Here is a 19,651-nt window from a genome sequence, read left to right on the forward strand (position 1 = left end):
CGTTGTTGGACCTCATTTCGTTGCTATGAGGAGACTATTTGACAAACAATTTCTTCCCTAAACTATCAGTGCATACCATTTTAGCTCACCAGGGACCAATACAAGTGTTAAAAGTCACTTAAAAGGAAATACACTGGCAATCAGGAGTGTAGTCTTGTAAGTGTCAGCAGTTGCAGTTTCATTCTTTAAAATGGGTCCCTGTTGTTTCTGACTGTATATATTATAATTGTATAATATAAATTAAGAAGCTGTTACACAGTTATTAAGTATTGCATATCAAATGAGCTGTCCTCATTTTAAACAGCAATGCCTCTCCCAATATCAACTAGCTATCAACTAGCTATTATATACATAATAATCGCTTCATTGTTTCAATTATTTTTTAAGCAAAACTGCCTTTTGCAACATTAGCAGGTTCCAGCTTGGATTTGTTGCTGTTCTGGTCATATATATGATAGTACTATGGATGACCAATTTGACTTTTTCTGTACCGATACCGATACCTGGGCTTTGGCTGTCGGCCGATACAGAGTACCGATCCGATACCAGTGTTTAATTAATAAGCTGTATGCCTCACTGTGTGGAAGTAACATGGATCATTCTTTTATGTGTAACTCAACATCAGGCTTGACTTAAACATTGCTTTACTAATTTTGTAAATAATAAATACATGGATATAAATTTACTGAATTGTTATGTATTATTAAAATAATAAATTGTGCACCAGCAACTTGGTGAAACATTTGAACAGGAATTACAATTCAGACCGTTTAAATGCAGCAACAACTTAGTCAAAGGTAAAAATCTACCAGCGTTTTCCCCAAAATGTTGAATTTAGCCTTTAAGCAGAAATGAATGCAGCACTAGGGCAGTTATCATAGACCTCATAGGAACGCTCACCTTTATGACTTTTGTGTAGGTTGCCTATAATAAGGTTATACATTTTACAGTCCATTCTGAATATGTCAAATCTTTTTTTAAATCAAATTGACAAAAATACTGCCAAAGGTGAGTTTTACAGGAACAAGTAATAACATGCCATCTGAAAAGACTGATTAAAAATATAAATGAATGAACTGAAATGTATGAAATAAGAATTTTTGATCCTACACAGGTAAAGTAAAGTGTCACAGCAGCAGAATTACAACAACAGATGATAAGTAACTTTAAAAAATCTGAAAAAGACTAGAATGATGTATATACAGAGGCCAGAGGGTGTCTATATAAATAAAATGTACTTAGCCTTGCTACATACATTATGAACATACACTACATACAAATGAAGCCTCAAATTAAATTGAAATAAAAAAAGTTTTAAATAGAGTGTAAAAATAAGTTTTAGTGGTCCCAAGCCTCTCTATTTTGTGGAGCTAAAGTTCACAGAGAGGTCAAGTTCCTGTGCTGCAATTCCTTACATTTCCTCCTCCCACATCCACCTCATCTTCATTCTTTATCTCCTGCTCACGTACTGCCATACCTGAGCTGCACTAGTACACAAAATAAAAGCCTGATCACAAAATAAACACGCTAAGAGGTTAGAAAAGCGCTCTTTGTGTGTGCAAGGTGATTACCCAGCCTGACGACTAAGAGGTGTTTGATTTCTGTTGTGCTTAAAGCCAGCTGCTCCTCCCCTGACTCAGCACCTCATTTCCTCCCTCAAATAAATAGAATTAATGTTCTGAAATCAAATTTGGTAGGTTTCTGTGTAACGCTTCCTGGATGGAAAAATAACAGGAGGCGGTTTGCCGCTTCTAAGGTATCAAGCGTCTCGCTCAGGGGCTCATCGAAGGGCTGGTTTTTATACTTGTCAATCAGATTTTTGTTCTCATGTTGGCGGGGTTCCTTTTCAATGTCAACGTACTGCTGTGATTTAAAGATCTGCTTCAACACATTTATTGGATCAAAACACAACTGGATATGAAAAGAAAATGAAAGAAAAACATTAACTGGAGCATTCAATTGTGACACAGATGTAAAGACCATTCAGACATGAAGAATAGCAGAAGTGAAGTCTCCCATGCTTCTTTAAATAATTTCACTTTCAACTCCACCAGCTTTCAGGCGTCACTTATTCTTGCCCATGCTAAGTATTCTTAACTTTTGTGACATTACTCTTTGACAACACTCAGTGTGACTGCTGTGTGTTGTAGCAGTGCAATTTATTGATTTGAAATGCTTCCACACAAAAGAAGCTTGTTAAAAGGCTTACACACATCGACATACAGGCACATAAAATATTAAGGAAAGATTGATTTTTACCTTGTAACATACTGTAGAATCCTATGGTTGATTAGAAAGAATGGCCTCTTATGAACACCTTGAGTTTTGTTGGTAAAGCAGGTTCGTTATATCACAGATCCTGCGCTTGTGACTTGAGAACTTGTCCATTTTTCTAATAGTCAAACAGAGAATACGGTGTACCAAAAACATTGCAAAAAAAATTGCAATAATGATATATTATGTAGAGCTGCAAAGATTAATCGATTAAATTAATCGCCAACTATTTTGATAATTGATTAGTCGGTTTAAGTAATTTTTTAAGACAAAAGTAAAAATTCTTTGATTCCAGCTTAAATGTGAATATTTTGTAGTTTCTTCTCTCCTCTGTGACAGTAAACTGAATATCTTTGAGTTGTGGACAAAACAAGACATTTGAGGACGTCATCTTGGGCTTTCGGAAACTGATCCACATTTTTCACCGTTTTCTGACATTTTATAGACCAAACAACTAATCGAATAATCGAGAAAATAATCAACAGATTAATCGAAAATAATCGTTAATTGCAGCCCTAATATTATTTATGTTATGCATTATGTATATTATAATATATGGTTCTGTGAAATTGAATAACCCTCTCAGTAATTTCACAAGAAAAAAGGCACAGCGATTAGTTAGCCCAGATCATGGCTGCATGTACTAATGGATTCATGTAATAAGTAACAGTTAGTGTTTTAAAACTTGATCAGATTCAACATTGACAGTTAGTGTTTAGCTGGCCTGCTTTGGTAAATCAAATTGTACAATTCACATGTAAACTGTCCAATCAGCAGGGTTTATTTTGAGCAGGCAGTGATCAATCACTCTTCTCTCAAGACTGGGGGCAAAAGCATTTCAAATAAGCTCTAATAAACATGACCTGCCCAGCACAACAGTTAAAGACAAAGATACTGACTATAGTGATTGCGGTGATTATTGGTAGGATGTACTGATCCAAGTGTATAGAACTGATTAAAATCATTTGGTAACATGGTAACACAGGCATGCTGTGGCACCGAAAATTGTGTTTTGGCGGCCCGTTGCTACTAATTGAATGTAACTGATACACACCAAATATATTTTCATTGACAAAGAAACTCAATGCCACTACCTATCCTGCATATCTGATCAATGCATCCCTTTAATGATGAATTTATATTTATTGAAACCAAGCCAGAAACATGCTTCCAATAGAGATAATAATGTTGCTCCGTGACTGTTGGATGTGTAAGTAGGCAATTGATAACACAGCCATATACATTTTAATGCAATGGACTGTGTGTCTGTTAGTTTGTTTTGGAGTTTGTGTTGTGGTCAAAAATCATTCAATGCAGCTTTAAGCTAGGAGCAGAGTGACTGCCAGCAGTAACATCATGTACAAGTAACCTACAACCATACAAGTAAGATCTTAATCCCTTATTTGGCCTTTGGAGTTTTGAGTTGGAGTTGACCAATAGAGTTTAAATCTTAAGGAAATGTTGGATGATAAGTAACAAGATATTGCAATACAGAAATGCCAATGATATGTCTGAGGTAATTTAGAAACAGTGTCTCAATTACATCCACCAGAAGGCAAAGACAAGATGATTTTTACACTGTAATGTCCCACTCACTATGTATATTGGTCACAATAAAAAAAAAACACTTCTAAGGGATCTGTACCAAGATTGTTTAAAAAATAAAAGATACTATGCACCCATATATCATTATCAGATTTGTAAACTCCCTGAGCTAATAAGCTATATGTATTACAGTATATTAGGTAGTAAATATCGTCTTAAAAAGTCCAGTATTGGTCGGGCTAAAATTACAACATAATAATCTTGCTTTAATTACATTTTTTCTATATGCCAAAGTTAAATGCTGTGTACAAAAGGCTTTGAGTTTGAACACATCATATATGCTCATCAATGCATGTTTGTAACAATTCCACAACAGGAAATACATTACATACACAAATAACTGATGTCTACAGGGCTACTTTATTGTGTGTATATTAAACCAGCTGTTCTGCTGCAGTGGCTCTGTTCTCATTAAACTCTGTTGTAGAGTCACCTTTGTCCTTCTGGCCCTCTGCCAGTTATATGTTTATCCATCTCTTTGTTTAATGGTGTCAGATGTTTTAGATTGGTCCCCAGCTTAAGTGCCAACCTATGAACTGGCCAAGGTGAACAGGTAGAGAGGGAGAACAAGTCCTTGGAGAAAGCACAGCTGTCAGAAATCCGATGCCAAGTACCGCAGTGATGCCAGACACTCGGTGTGCCTCACATTTTGTTAGATCTCTAGCTGAGCTGAGGGCCAATGTTTGTCAGTATCCGTTTCCAAGCTTCCCGGCTTTGGCCACCTGACCTGGCTTGAAAAGCCATGCATGCATGTGCATTTGCACTGTGCAAGTGCATCAAGGTGTGATCAACAACATTAAGAGACAGACGGTTTGTAAGATGAATAGGTGCCTATAAAAAAAGACAAAAGGAAGGGGAGGGTTAGAGACAGAAAGCAAGGAAGGAGGACTCAGGAACGAGTCTAGACGTGAGTTTGGTGTCCCTGTCACCTGGTTGGAATGCAGAGCTCATCATTCAAATGCCCGTGTGATAAGATCAGGAGCAGATACAGAGGATTTCTTGCCTGCCGCCATACTGCGGCGTACTGCTTTACTAGACAAACAGTCCTTACCTAACCCTCAGCTAATGTAACAAGATGTATTAGTCTGACAAATGAGTAGTTTTTTTTTTGTTTGTATCGTTTTTATCAACATGACAAACAGGAAATGATTTGGTTTTAGAGTCAAATAGCTTTTCCAAAATGTTTGTCGATGCTTCAGAAGCGGTATCTAATTCCTTTTCCCATGACTCATTTTCCTTGTCAGTGCTACAGTGGAGCTGGTGCAAAGTGTCATCTCAGCTGCGTCCTCATTCAGCCAGGCTATAAATCTGTGCATTAGCATGTAAGTCAGTCAGCTGGTCAGACAGCCATGGCTCTTTCCTGTCTGAGGTAAGACATGAAGCCAGGACATGGGAAGGTCGGCAGACCCCCCCGCCCCAACAGCCAGGAAATCTATGGAATTCTGCGGGTCAAACTGGGGTCGACTGGAGAAGCCCCCACAGGGAGAGACAGAGATAAAAACAGAGATGGAGTGAGACTAAGAAGAGGGTTGGACATCTAGGCAGAGATACATTAGTAAGCGTTTTAAGTGTTTATATAAATGGATCACTGTTAATAGCTTATTTTGATGTCAACACAAAAAATTTAAAAAATTTACATTTTTGATGTCTTTAAGATTAAAGTCAGCCAGCACCAACAGCACGCAGTATTTGAGAAAGACACTGGCAGCTTCAGAGTATTGATGTAAGGAAATGCTTTTATTTATAGAAGTGTTTTGTATTTTTGTGTTAAGTTTGGTCCTAAAAATATCCAGTGATATTTTTTTTAGCCTTTTGTTATGAATTTGGAGCGGTTCAGCAGAGGAGGAGAAATGCAAACCCATCAAAAACCCACATGTTGTCTCCTGAGGTTCATGTTTGAAATGGTTCTACGGTCACGTCAGTAGTAAGAAATACCTGTTTGGAATATTCATAAAGATTAGAAAGTGCTTAATCAATGTTCATTAAAATATATAATTAATGGAACTAATCAGATTGTTCTTTTAGTATGATGAAGTTTGAAGTTGGCTAAAACTGACTAAATGTTTGATTAATAATCTACTAATCTGTTAAATAGGAGCTTGGATTAGTGCTTAAACGATTAGTAATTAAATAGATCAGGAAATCAGTCATTTATTAAGCATTACACAAAGCTTTCACTGTTTCCATTTTCTCAAATGTGATGCTTCTCTGTGTTTTTCTTGTAAATTGAATAACTTTGGAATTTTGTACTTTTGGTCAGAGCAAACAATCAATTTCAAGACATCACATTGGCCTGTCATAATTTCCCAGAGGTGGGAACTTGGTTTGTTGCAGTCCTAGATTTGTGACATGATTTATTTGTTCCTTAGATCTTGTTGCTCTCTCCGCAACTACTGATCAACTATTCAAAATAAAAGTAAAAAAGTGGTGTTTCAGCATAGGTCTTCAACACAATACATGCAAATTAAATGCATAAGGATGCTGCAAGAGTCTGAAATGTAATCACCAACCAGCAGGGCAGCAAAGACTGTTTCAAGCTTTTGTACTTTAAACTTGATTAGTTCACTTTCTGATTATATTTTGTATAGTTTAAAGGTCATAGATGATACATTTTGCCTCAAGATCTTATGCAGCTCTCAAAGATGGTGTGTGTGTGTGTGTGTGTGTGTGTGTGTGTGTGTGTGTGTGTGTGTGTGTGTGTGTTGATTTAATCGGTTTTGTTGCAATGGTCTGCTCCTGGTACAGTCTGGAGCTTGATTGGGACTTGGCACTCTGGTAAAGAGTGTGTGAACGAGATTACAGGTCTCCGCTGTCTTGCTCTTTCATTCACAAATTAGCTGCCTCCAAAAATGTATTCATCATGAACTACACTGTTTTGGGGCCCTGAGAATGTGTGTGTGTGTGTGTGTGTGTGTGTGTGTGTGTGTGTGTGTGTGTGTGTGTGTACATCCTGTCATTTGTGCCTTTTTACTGGTACACGTGTAAATATCCCTGGAATGAAAGAGAGGAAAGGAAAGAACGCACACGCCTCTATTCTTTGTTTTACTTTGAGCAGGTCATGTCACCATCTTACCTAACATGAACAAACACATGCAATGTTTTCAGGTTTATTCAGCAGTAGAGGAATAGAGGATTGTCTTTAGAGAAATGAGCGTGTTGTTGAAGCGGCTGCCGTGCTGCTGGCAAAATAGAGGTCAGAGGGGCTGTCTGAGAGGGGCGCCATGCCTTACAGATGGCGTCTAATTAGCGGGATTGGTTGGCGTTGCTGGTGGTCCTGGTGTGACCGTGACTTCCTGCTGGGCTTTCTTTTCATAAACACCCTAAGTCTGATCAGTGACCCTCTCCTCTCTCCTGATAATTAACCCATTGTCCTCTCGTCGCCTCTGTCCAATTGCTCTCTCAAATGATACGCTCCACCCTCACGGTGCTGAGCTGAAGGCATATTGCTCTTCTTCCTTCGTATGCAACACTGAATGAAAACATATGGCTGTCAGATTAATGTGATTAAAGTCATTTTCTCACAGCAAACAGACAAAACATTTGCCAGGTCTGCACTCTGCTGTTTATTGCCTCAGTCTTATTTGGAGAACAGCCAGTAGATCTATTCCTGGAAAGAAAGGTCTTTTTTTTTTCAAAGTAATGATGAAACCGTATTTATCCCAATAAATAAAATATTCCTCTTCATGGTTACACAATCTTTTGTTTGATTGCTCCAAAGAGAACTACAATCCCAGTGAGAGGTGGCTGTTGCACAACAGCCTTTCATGTTCCTAGTGGTGAGTCATCTACTAGTTGACCACCATAGTTTACAACTAGTATTCACCGGCTGGCAAGTCCTCGCTGAAACAAAACAACCCAACATAAAAAATGAGAGGGAGGTTCAGTAAGAGTTGAGGTAGAGCGTGTCAATAACAAACTTCTGGTGTGCTGTTTTTGCTCATCTCTTTGAATTCTCCTTGTTTTGAACAATGGACATTGTATGCAATGTGGACGGAACTTAACCCAGTTATTCCATCTTGCTCAGTATCTACTTAACTGTTAACCCCAGAAACAGTTTGAGAGGGAAATGTCAGAAGGACGGTGCTGAACCTGAGGCTTCTGCGAGTTTAGGGTGATTGAAATGCAAGCTTGAACAGATGGCAGCAATTCATTTAGAAATACCTGCTTTCATAAGTAGGCTATAAGTAAATTAGCAAAAGGAGATGAAGCGTAAACATTGTTCACAATCGGTTGATGTCTATTATTCAATCCCGCATCATCAGGCTGACTAAATGTTATTTTTAGATCTTAAGAGCTTAGATATGCACCGCAAGATTTTTTGTTGTTGTTCCAAAAGTAAAAAAGAAGTTACTCAACACGGAGAAAGAGGCCTCTTTTCCCTATATGGAGTAGGCAGCCAAGAGGCCCCACATTCCCCTCAGAAAGCACAATTGGTGAGTGTTGACATGAGGGATCTATGATATCATTTTTCGCAGCTCCCAGAAAATCATCTGTCTCATGCAGGATTACTTTCTATCTCAACATCTCTAAACACTCTTTTGAGTTTTTCACACGACATGTTGAATAATATCTTTCATCGCTGTGCTTGTCCAATGTTTGCTGGTGTTTGAAAATATGGAGTATTTTCACAATTATTTCTTTTGTTTGCTCATGCACAGTTCTATTTAATTATGTTTCTTTCTTATTGCAGCAGGCCTATGTGTCCTCCGGCCACCAAATGGCGCCCCCCAGTCCAAACACCAACAGTAGCAGCAACAGCAGTGGGGGAGGAGAACAGCTGAGTAAAACTAACCTGTACATCCGCGGCCTCCATCCGGGGACCACAGACCAAGACCTGGTCAAGCTCTGCCAACCGTGAGTGACTTTCAAACTTTTGTTTTTGATGGACTGATGATAAAAAAATTGGATTTAATATGCAGATTGAGCCTCAAGAATTCCACACCATAAGGCTCATTTATATAATGGAATAGTGTGACATTTTGGGAAACTTATTAGAGGTATATATTACAGGTTTTATCACAATACGATATTCTATCAATTCTTTGGACAATACAATATTTGCTGATATTACAAAGTCTGCCACAATATAATTTTGATTTGATTCAATTCAGGTGCCTGTGATATATCTTGACGAAAAGTGGTTTGTGAATAAGGATGCTGAATTACCACAATTAAAGTAAGAGGAAACCAAACACTAGAAATTGTCAAAATGGCAAAATGATAGAGCCTTAGAGGGAAATAAAAGAAAGAGGAAACGAATGCAGTGTGTTGGGAAAAGGAGACGACAGGGGTGAAGAAGGAGAGAAGGGGCCAGAGAAGGATACAGCTTGTTCCTCATGTCCCAAACTAACCTTACAGACACAGACACACGCACGCACACACACACACCTTTCTCACTGGCCAAAAATCCCACTTAATGCACTAACATCAGGCTTTTGTCAGCAGTGTGTGTGTGTGTGTGTGTGTGTGTGCATGTGTGTGTTTGTGTGTGTGTCTGGGCTGTGTTTGTGTTGGAGCGAATGAGAGTTAAAGTTTATTAGCAAAGATATCAAATAAATATGTACAGCAGAGGTTGCAGATTTGTGCACTGTATTGGAAAGCTGTAGCAGGAAAACGTAACACTTTCCGGGCACGTTTGCCAGCATACTGGTCTACTGGCAATGGGAAAGGAGTCTATCGCCTATTTTTAGCAGGTTTACCTTTGTTTAAAACACCTGTATATATGCACTAATTTTGATGGAAAAAGGGTAACACAGAGAGATAAAACCCAGTAATAAAGCAACCAAACAGATTGTGGCTGCTGCAGGTCAGGGCTATGCTGTATGTCACAGAATGTGAACCTTAGCCATGCATCCGTCATCTCCACGGGTCATTTGCAGTAACACAACACGCCTCCCTGAACAAGCACTGACCATAGCTAATAGCACAGCCCCTCCCTCAGTAATATGTGTGTGTCATTCTCCAGTTTAACCACTCTGACCCTACATAAAGAAGCCTCGGAAACATCAAATCCACAGTACATATTTGCATGGCTCGTATCTGATAATTATGTTAATATTGTGTACAAGCGCACGTTGTCAAAGCTGGAACAATAAAAGAACATCTGAAATCTGCGGTTAGTATGTGAAACACAGGGAGAGTAAAAACCGGGGACTGACAGAGAAGTCATTGTAGTGTTGTTAGAGAGGTTGAGAGAGGACGGAGACTTTAGGGGTGGGTGGGACGGCTACCTCTGAAGGGGAAACTTAAATTAGTGGGAAAAGTGTAGCATGGCCTGCTGGGAAAGAATGTCAGACAGACGTTTATGGGTCAGAGCTGTCTTTCAAGTCCCTGTGGCCTCCAAAGTGTGGTGGGCTGCTGTTCTGCTGTAGAGAGCTGAGGTAAGCAGAGGGTCACACACAGTCACTGCCTTCAGACCTTTGAACTCTCCTGGTGGGAAAAACATGAAACACAGCTTTTGTTTTTCTACATCATGCTTCTAAGGGGCCATCCACACGGAGACGCTTTTTGGTGTAAACGCACGTTTTGCATCGTTTTGGCCGATCGTCCAAACGAATCCTATAAATGCACTGCCTGAAGACGCACTTTTTTGAAACCTGGTCCCAAGGTGAAAAAATTCGAAAATGGCGCCCTTGTGTCTTCATTTGGACGGCGAAGCCGCATACTTGCGTATCGATGATGTCATCGCCACACCCCTCGACCTCTAGCCTTCGACCTCTTATCCCGCGATGACGTCTCATAACAACAACAATGGCGGACTACATGCTTGTGTTCCTGCTGGAGAAGATATTGAGCCTATTAGGTTACTAGGGCAAAATATACTGTCTGTTTGTATACAGCGCACAAGCTTTATGCGCATGCTCCGCCTCTTCTTCTCTGTTTTTTGGTGACTTTCTGTAGCAGAAACAGCGCCACCTATAGGCCTGGAATATGAAGTAGCGTGTTGAGTCATTTACAAATGGATCCGTTTGGATGCATATATTCTTGAAACGATGCCAGGGAAGACGGAGGAAAAAAAGATTGTTTTGGTACATGTGGACATGGCCTAATGCAAACTCAAACTGATCAATAGTACTATAGTAGTACACTAATAGTGTTTTTCTAAAGTACTATTGATCTGAAGGTATGGGCTTTAACTCAGGAAAATCTGGGTCATTGTTTATGATTGCGGGCCAAACTTTTGTTTGATATACATTTATTTCTTATTCTTTGGTTTTTGACAAGATATTTTCTTTCAAACCATGTATTGATGTTTTGATTTTTGGACTGTTAAAGAAATAAGGAAAAAGCATAAGGTAATAATGAGATATATTCTACTAATATATTCAGATATGCACTGATAGCATACTGTAGCATAATGTGTCTATCATCAACAAGAAACCTAACGTTTGTGCTCGTTTTTTTTATATTCAGCCATTTTCTTATCAAAGTACGTTTAGTAATATGTCTCGAAGGAACAGTGTCTCTTAAAAGAGAGAAAATGATTTAAAAATGTCTCTGAGGGCTACATGTGTGCAGTACAAGGTCTTCCAAAATAGTGTGTTCTGAGGCTTAACATCAATGAAAAGAGATTGTTCCTGAAATGCACTGCTAGCAAATGACACCAGTGGAGTCAGTTACATACTCTGCTGATTTATATCATAACAATGTGGGTAGTATGTGTAAATGAACTATGGTAAACTTTCCTCTATCTTGCCAGCGCCCAAATCTCCGCGCTCATCTCCCATCTCAAATCCTTGCTGGAACTACAGATTGTACTTCTGCATACAAATACAAAGAGTATAGAAGCGGATCGAGAGAGAGCCGCCCGTCTCTCTTATTCTCAAACTCAGACCGAATTTAGATTAAACTGTAAAACTAGACAGTGCTGATTAAAAATAAACCAAGATTCAGTTACGCGCCTCAAATGTTTTCAGAAACATACTGTTACCTGTAAGACAAGATTGTTTGGTACCAGCCAGCCGCCATATGAGTTCTATGACGTGCATACATTCGTCACCCACCAGCAGGAGCGTTGATTGGTCTGGTGCGGCGCAGTGCATTCTGGTAGTTGTAGATTTTTTACCTTTTGAGTGAAAGGGAATACCACAGCCCCTTTTCTCTGTTTTCTCTGGTCGTGTGCATCGTTTTACTGCATAAACAGCTCAGTTTTATGATAAGACTATTTCCCCAGCAGTGAAATACTTCTTTAATTAATGCCTAATATATTACTAATATAATTAGTTTGATATGGTTCATCCATTTGAGCCCAACACGTGAATACTACATTACTTTGTTTTACTAAAATATTTCTAACAGTGGTAAACAGTACATTTTGAATGTATGTTTCTACATTTGTGCTCAAAGGGCTCAGAGATTTGACCAAAAGAAATGTAAAATGTAGTTGGGCTTGAATGGGTTATTATATCAAGCTTATTCACGCCCAATGACCACTTTGCAGCTGTTAGATGACAGTAGGAAACTATAAACATAGCCTTTTCAAAGGTCATCTGGCTATGTGGCAGTGGATAATGAATTATTAATTTCTGTGAGGAAGTGTCCTTTATAATGTACTGTATCTATCCTGAAGGTAATACGATGAATGCACAAATCCAGCTGTGGCCTCTATTGTGGTAGCTGACATCAAGATTGTTCACATATAAATCTGCTACTATTTTAGTTTTCTAAAAAGATGCATGGCCTGTATTTGTATGTACATTTTAGAAACTTGGAGGAGATAAGGCCACAACATTTTAGCATAAATACTTTGGACACTGGTGTGACACAGGTCTCTGCCGTCATCTGGGCAAATGTCCACTGAAACTAGGTGGGAGTGTAGGACCCAGCGATGTGTGTGTGGAAAAACAGAGCGAGGGAGAGGGATGTGGTGGGAAGGAAGGCGAACTGAAGGGGTTAAGCATCAGGTTACAGTGTACATTCCGCCCAGACTCCATGTCTCCCAAACAGAGGAACTCACTGGCTAAATTCACCAGACAAGGGCAGGTCTATTATACAGTAGTGCTGATGTGCTGTCTTATAACACTGCATTCCATTAGTCTCTGCATCTTACATAACACTTCTCATTTACTGCTTTTAATGTGGTTTTCATAGCATTGATGTTTTATAATACTGCATCAATGCATTCATTATTTCTTTTCTTTTACTGATTGGCCTTTTTAATGTTTTTCTATTGACAACTGTGGACTGAAATAGGACACTGGCTTATGTTTCATACACCATTTGGATTATTTTGTGTGTATTTAAATGGATCGGGCAAACCTTAAGTTCCCTTGAAAGTCAATATTTCTATTTGCAAGTCAAACATTGCTAGTGACACTTTGCACTTTAAAGCTTTATTTGAGCCAGAAATACCCGAGAGCAGAGCTGTATTTAGTAGAGAGGTGTGTGTTTGTGTGTTAGTCTGTGTATAAGTGTGTGTGGTAAAGACAGGTCTGGAACAAATTGTTTTTGGCCCTAGGGTGCTGTCTCCTGTCTGTCTAAAACAACGGCAGGGAACAGAGTTACCACCATACAAAGAAGGGTTGAGACGGACAAAGTTTTCTGTGACACACGTGATCAAAAAGACACAATTGAGTATGTGTTCATGTTTACAGCTGTAGTCAGGCAGCCTGAGGAAGTGTGGCAGGATTGGTATGCACAGGTAGGAGCAGATTCCTCTTTGCCCTATAGTCACCTCATCTGTCATTGACCCTGTTTTCTGTATTCTTGTCTGTCCCCACAGGTATGGCAAGATTGTTTCGACCAAGGCCATCTTGGATAAAACCACCAACAAATGTAAAGGTGAGTTAGTCGTTTTAACTCATTTTATATTTTTAAATTGAGAGATGGCATCATGATTTTTCATGACTGTTGCCTTCACTTATCCCACTGGTGTTGGTTGTGTTGTTATTAAAGGGGAATTTCATATTATTTTATGAAGCTACAACCAGCAGACCGTTAACGTTAGCTGAGCTTAGCCTAAAAACTGCGAACGGGGGAAAACAGCTTGCCTAGCAAGCTAACATTAATTAACATATAATATCACATTTGAAAATGTAGCTGTTTCCCCCTTCTAAGCTATGCTACGCTTGCCTAGCTTTTAGCTTCATATTTAACTCAGCAAGAAAGCACATAACTCCAAAACAAAATAACAACACAGCAGTTTGAATATGTGTTTGTCTATTTTACAGGCTATGGCTTTGTGGACTTTGACAGCCCAGCAGCAGCACAGAAAGCAGTTACAGCTCTGAAGTCCAGTGGGGTCCAGGCTCAGATGGCCAAAGTAAGAATTAACCAACTCTTGATCAGCTCTGTTACACAGCCGCTACTTCTTTTACCCCCAAATTCACCAATCACCATTAGGCCAAACTTGTCAAGTTTGCCTTTTGATCCAGTCTTGTCTTCTCTAAAATATATTGATCTCCAAAGAGCCACCTGCTAAACTTTGACCACCGAGAGTCGTAGTCCCTTCCTCATCAAGCACACATCTACCTACTATGTCATGTAAAAGGTTACATGCTGTGCCTTGTTGGCAAGGGTGCAAGATAAACTCTGGTTTATAGAGAGGCGTGTTTGTTATACTTTGTTGGGTGAACCTGTGCCAATAATCAACATTTGTACAAAGGATAAAGTCTGGCTTGATGGAGACTAGGTTTGTTACAAGCAAAATGACTCCCCTTTTCAATCTGTTTTTGTTAATTCACCACTCTTTACTTGTTAATCCTTTACTGCTTTCCCTTTCATCCTCATTTTGTCTCCTCTTCCTTCATCGCCCCCCTCACCACCTTCTCTCTCCTTTCCCCTCACACCCTTGTCTCTGTGCTTGTGTATGTTACTAACCTGCTCCTGTTGTAGCGCTTGTTCTGAGCTCTTTGTCCAAGTGTCTGCAGTCAAAGCAACTCTTGTCGGCCCATTAAGCTGATCCCTCTGGCTCTCAGGCTCCCCATTGAGGGAACCCAGGGGAGGGTGCCACTACACCCACTGTCAATGGGACAGACACAATGGGCTGGCATTGTCCATCGTCTGGGCTCAGGCCTGGGGCTGACACCAGCACTTAATACACTCCACCCCAGTGTCCCTGCCCCCCTCTCCGTGTCCTGTACCCAAACAGACCCACTGCAATGTAACACCAGGGTGTCCCTCAGCCCAGCCCCAGAAAACTGTAACAGATCCACAGTGCCAGCTGACCTGAACCAGTCCAGTGCAACTAAACCCGGAGTCTAAGTTCTCTGCGCCTCCTCTGTAAGAGTGCCACACAATCCTGTGTATCTTAATACCCGACAAGTGCAACTGGACACTAAGACTCAACTCACCCAGACAGCATTTGCTCAGTCAGAGGTGTTGATAACCACTATAAAAACCTAAATATACACAGCTACTTCAGTCACTGGGTTACTTCAGGTCAGAAAAAACAAGCATTAGTGTAAAATCAGTTTAACATCAACCTCTCAAGTGCAGTTTCACTTGTTTGCACCTTCACCATGGCTGCTGCAGAGTGTTGTTCATAAACAGAATGAGCCACACCTTGCACTCGCCGTCCTCAGAGTATGCTCAGTCCCCGAACGGGCCACCCCAGCCCCGAGGCTGTGGGCCCAGAGGAGCCGCGTGCATAAGGGGCAGGAGAACCATGGCAGAGTTAAAAATAGATCCCTTCTTACTTCCCAGCACCTCCCTGTTCAAACTCAGATGTCAGCTCGCCCGTGCTGCTCGACACACAAGCAGGCAAATACACAGAGACACACCTCAACAGACATGGCTCACCTCAGGCCTGGCACACACAAAAAAATACACTGTACCGCCTCAGCAAATCCCATTAACGTGTGCCTGGGCTACATCCAACAGCATTTTCATATCTACAACAGGATGATTATTTGTTTGAATATGAAATTGGATATTGTGTGTGTACTAGCTGAGATGAAGGGTAAATAAAAGGATAAACTGGGAAGGAGTTTCTCCTTTATAATGTACTATTAGTCTTTTTGTTTGTAGTAGTTTATTTTGAACATGTAAAAATATATATATACATACCTACATATATATATATATATATATATATATATATAATAAAATTAAAATAACAGATAAATAAGAACATGTACATCTCAGCACAATCTTCCAAAATTATTGTAAGTAATTCAAATAAGTTCAAAAAGGAGTAGGAAGAAGTTAAAAAAACAACAACTTTTCAGGTCCTACCCCCTTTTTCTATTTTTATCCTTAACTACAAAACAATTTGATGCTTCACTTATTTATACATGTTTACATACACCGCATATCTATCTACCTACACTCACATAAACACATGCATACACATAGACACAGATGCGTACATACATACATACATGCATACACACACACATTTACACATTCTTTTTTTTTCTTTTCCATCTATTTTTTTCATTTCCATCTATCTATATCAAACCAAATAATAACCCATCCAAACTAGACTTAGTATATAAGCCCAGGACCATACAGTCAGTACAATACTAACACCTCGAGTCCTTTTCGTATCCATTCAATATATTCGTTTTAAATAGTCTCTTAAAATTGCTCATTGTTGTACATGAGGTCTAATGCAGTGTGCCACTGTGTTACATAATAGCCGTGTTGCCACACCCAGAATGACGACAATCACAGAAAATAGGTAATCTCTTGGCCAGGTGGCTTACGGCTGAGAACAGAGGCTAATCAGATAGGTAGTAAATCTTCATTTAAGGTAGCTGTTTGACCCACATCTGACAGTTTCTTTCACGTATGAGTGAAAAACCGGGTTGCAGAGCTATCTGATAGCAGTGAGTGTTAGAAGAGGGGACACAATGGAAAATGGTAGCTTTAAAATATATTTTGATGGAAGAGAAGAGCCTGTTAATCAGCAGGCAGTCGTTTATCCTCTTTTCCTTTCTTGCTATCTTCTGTCATCCTCCTCTTTCATTACCCAAATTATGCAAGACTCCCACTACTTCCTATCTTGTCAGTTCCCTCCTGTACAAAATATCAGCCTTTTAAGCTCCTCATTTCTCCCACCCTCGCTCTGCTCTATCCTCTTCCTTCTCTCTCTGTTTTCCCTTCCCCTCTTTTTGGCCCAGCCTCTTTTCTCCCGGTTGCCAGGCTCCTGTTGCTCTCTGAACTCCTTAACTTCATGCCTGGCTTCCTGTCTGCTTCTGCACAGTCACACAAGGTTTCACTTTCAAGCTAGTGCCACAAAATAAGTCTCTGAATAATCTCTCTTTACTTGTAGCTATCCAGATCTCTTAATTAGACAACATTCCTCCTGAATATGCAACTTAATCTTTGCAGACAGATTCATATTTGCATGTGTCAGTATATTAATGTGTGCGTGTGGATTTTGCAAAACCAAACAGCCTTAGTTGAGGCAATGACACATGGGTGATAAATTATTCAGAGTTTCAGTTTATTGGTACTAATTGCTTAAAAACATTTTATCCGCATCAAGTCCTAATACAAAATGATGCCTGACATGGTGCATGCAGATGATGAAGTATTAATGTGCCAAGAGTGATGGCAGGTGTTGATGGAAAGGCTGCTGTCACACTGCTGCCTACACAGGAATTTCTGCATTGTGAAAAAGATATTGAAAGTGAGAAGTTTTCCATTTGCAAATGCATTAGCAAAGATGTTTGTTAAGTGTTATGCTAAAATAAATGCTACGCCTTTAAAAGAAAAAAGAAGAAGTTAATTGAAGTATTTTGGGTCCCAGTGAGACACCCCACCAGTACGTATTAATAATGCAATAGTTTCAGATGTCTGCCACTTCTACACCAACATGTATTGGTATTGCAATGAAACAAAAAGAATCACATCTCTACATGTAGGTCCAAAAAAGATCTGTATGTGAACTGGTTTTCATGTCTACTTCCTGTACAGCAACAAGAGCAGGACCCCACCAACCTCTACATCTCCAACCTACCACTGTCTATGGATGAGCAAGAGCTGGAGAGCATGCTCAAGTCATTTGGCCAGGTCATTTCCACACGCATCCTCCGAGATGCTAACGGGACAAGCCGCGGTGTGGGATTTGCCAGGTCAGATATAATACACTACTCCATGGTGGTGTGTGATGATTTGAGTACAATTTGTGCTGTAAATAAAACGTAGTATAATCCTTATGTAAACTGCGCTCCACAAGCAGAATTCAATTTGACTTTTGACTGTATTTCAGAATGGAATCCACGGAGAAGTGTGAGGCCATAATTCAGCATTTCAATGGCAAATTCATCAAGACTCCACCAGGAGTGCCTGGTGCGTGGAATGTTTTTTTTGGTATTATAGGAACCTGAAATTGTTGGTGCCAGAGCTCAGTGTTTTGTTCCCCACTATGACCACTAGATTCACTCTCTTGTTTGATCTGTTACTTTCACAGTGCCCACAGAGCCCTTATTATGTAAGTTTGCAGACGGAGGTCAGAAGAAGAGGCAGAACCAGGGGAAGTACCTCCATAATGGAAGGCCCTGGGGTAGAGATGGAGATACGGTAACATGGCCACTTTTAACTCATGATTCTTAAAGGGAACTTCCTTTGTTCATGTTACATTTCCTTTTGGAAATTAAAGCAAGACTATCATTTTCGCTCTGTGCTAGATGACTTTTTTTAGTACAGACTGCGCCGGTGTTTGTATGACCTCACTGTTTCTAAATCCTGTGTATTGTTTTTCCAGGGAGGAATGACTCTTGCGTATGACCCCACGGCCTTACAAAATGGGTGAGTGGTATTCATGGACTGACTGAAAACAGTCTCAACCCTCCAGGAAAATAACTCAAACGTAGTCAAGTGCTGCCCTCTGCTGGGCATTGTGTGAACACAGAAATGCTTTTAATGCAGTTGGAGACATACTGCAGATTGTTGACATGATGCCTTCATGTTTTCTTTCCTGTCTTTGCTCCGTCTGTTCGGCAGCTTTTACTCCTCACCCTACAGTCTGGCTCCAAACCGAATGATCGCCCAGACTTCCCTCTCACCCTACATGCATTCTCCTGTCTCATCCTACCAGGTGGGCTATTTCATTTGTGTTTATAATTCAAATACTGACTTTTTAAAATATGTTTTAATACCAAGACTTCATTTTCTTAAGCTTTTCTGTGCCAAACTGCTGATTATGTCCACATTATGAAGTTAACAGACATTCAGGGAGGACCACAGCCCACAGTACTAATTATATGTGTTCAGGTTCTTATGACCTCTCTTTGCATAATACGGGCTCTGAGGGGACTGTGCAAGCAACAGCAACTAATTAAAAATGAGTTTCATGACGTGTTTCCTGATCTATAGGTACACAATCCGTCCTGGATGCACCATCAGTCATACCTCATGCAGCCAGCTGTGAGTATCACCACCATCTCCTCCTCTCATATACCCCATTTACTCTAAGCCACCAAAAAAGCATAAACGTAAGCAAGAAGCATTCAACATTTGTGGAGGTGGTCTGAGATGCATTCCACCCAAATGTAGAGCTTAACTTTACTCCCCGGCATATTTCTATATGTGGGGCCACTTGTGATGGATCTAAAACACATTCCTTTAGAGATAGTGATTCAGACTTAACAAATGTAAGTTTGTGTGTGTTTCTATGCATCCACAGGGTACAGTTCTTACCCCAACAATGGATCATGCCATGTCCATCCAGCCCACGTCCATGATGGGTCCTCTCGCCCAGCAGCTAAGCCACATGTCCCTGGGCAGCACGGGCACAGTCAGTACCAATCTCACACACACACACACACACACACACACACACACACACACACACACATACACACTTGTTCTTGTTGTCTCACTC

At 40.1% G+C, this 19,651-nt stretch overlaps 1 protein-coding gene across 4 annotated transcripts in view; it reads left to right on the forward strand.

Annotated features, from left to right (window-relative positions):
- Positions 1-19,651, forward strand: part of LOC116065955 (RNA-binding motif, single-stranded-interacting protein 2-like) — a 31,690-nt gene that overhangs the window by 1,568 nt on the left and 10,471 nt on the right. Inside the window, exons 1-11 of one of the 4 annotated variants that reach the window (XM_036002115.1) lie at positions 7,771-8,312; positions 8,570-8,733; positions 13,601-13,659; positions 14,049-14,140; positions 17,743-17,900; positions 18,038-18,117; positions 18,239-18,348; positions 18,533-18,576; positions 18,772-18,865; positions 19,144-19,194; positions 19,454-19,564. In XM_036002115.1, the coding sequence (XP_035858008.1) occupies positions 8,151-8,312; positions 8,570-8,733; positions 13,601-13,659; positions 14,049-14,140; positions 17,743-17,900; positions 18,038-18,117; positions 18,239-18,348; positions 18,533-18,576; positions 18,772-18,865; positions 19,144-19,194; positions 19,454-19,564 (1,125 nt within the window). In that variant the 5' untranslated portion in view covers positions 7,771-8,150. Of the gene's footprint in view, positions 1-7,770; positions 8,313-8,569; positions 8,734-13,600; positions 13,660-14,048; positions 14,141-17,742; positions 17,901-18,037; positions 18,118-18,238; positions 18,349-18,532; positions 18,577-18,771; positions 18,866-19,143; positions 19,195-19,453; positions 19,565-19,651 lie in introns of those variants that run through there. The other 3 variants (XM_036002114.1, XM_031321635.2, XM_031321644.2) reach the window with 3 other exon arrangements.

This window comes from Sander lucioperca, chromosome 6 (assembly GCF_008315115.2).
Source record: "Sander lucioperca isolate FBNREF2018 chromosome 6, SLUC_FBN_1.2, whole genome shotgun sequence".
NCBI lineage: Eukaryota > Metazoa > Chordata > Actinopteri > Perciformes > Percidae > Sander > Sander lucioperca.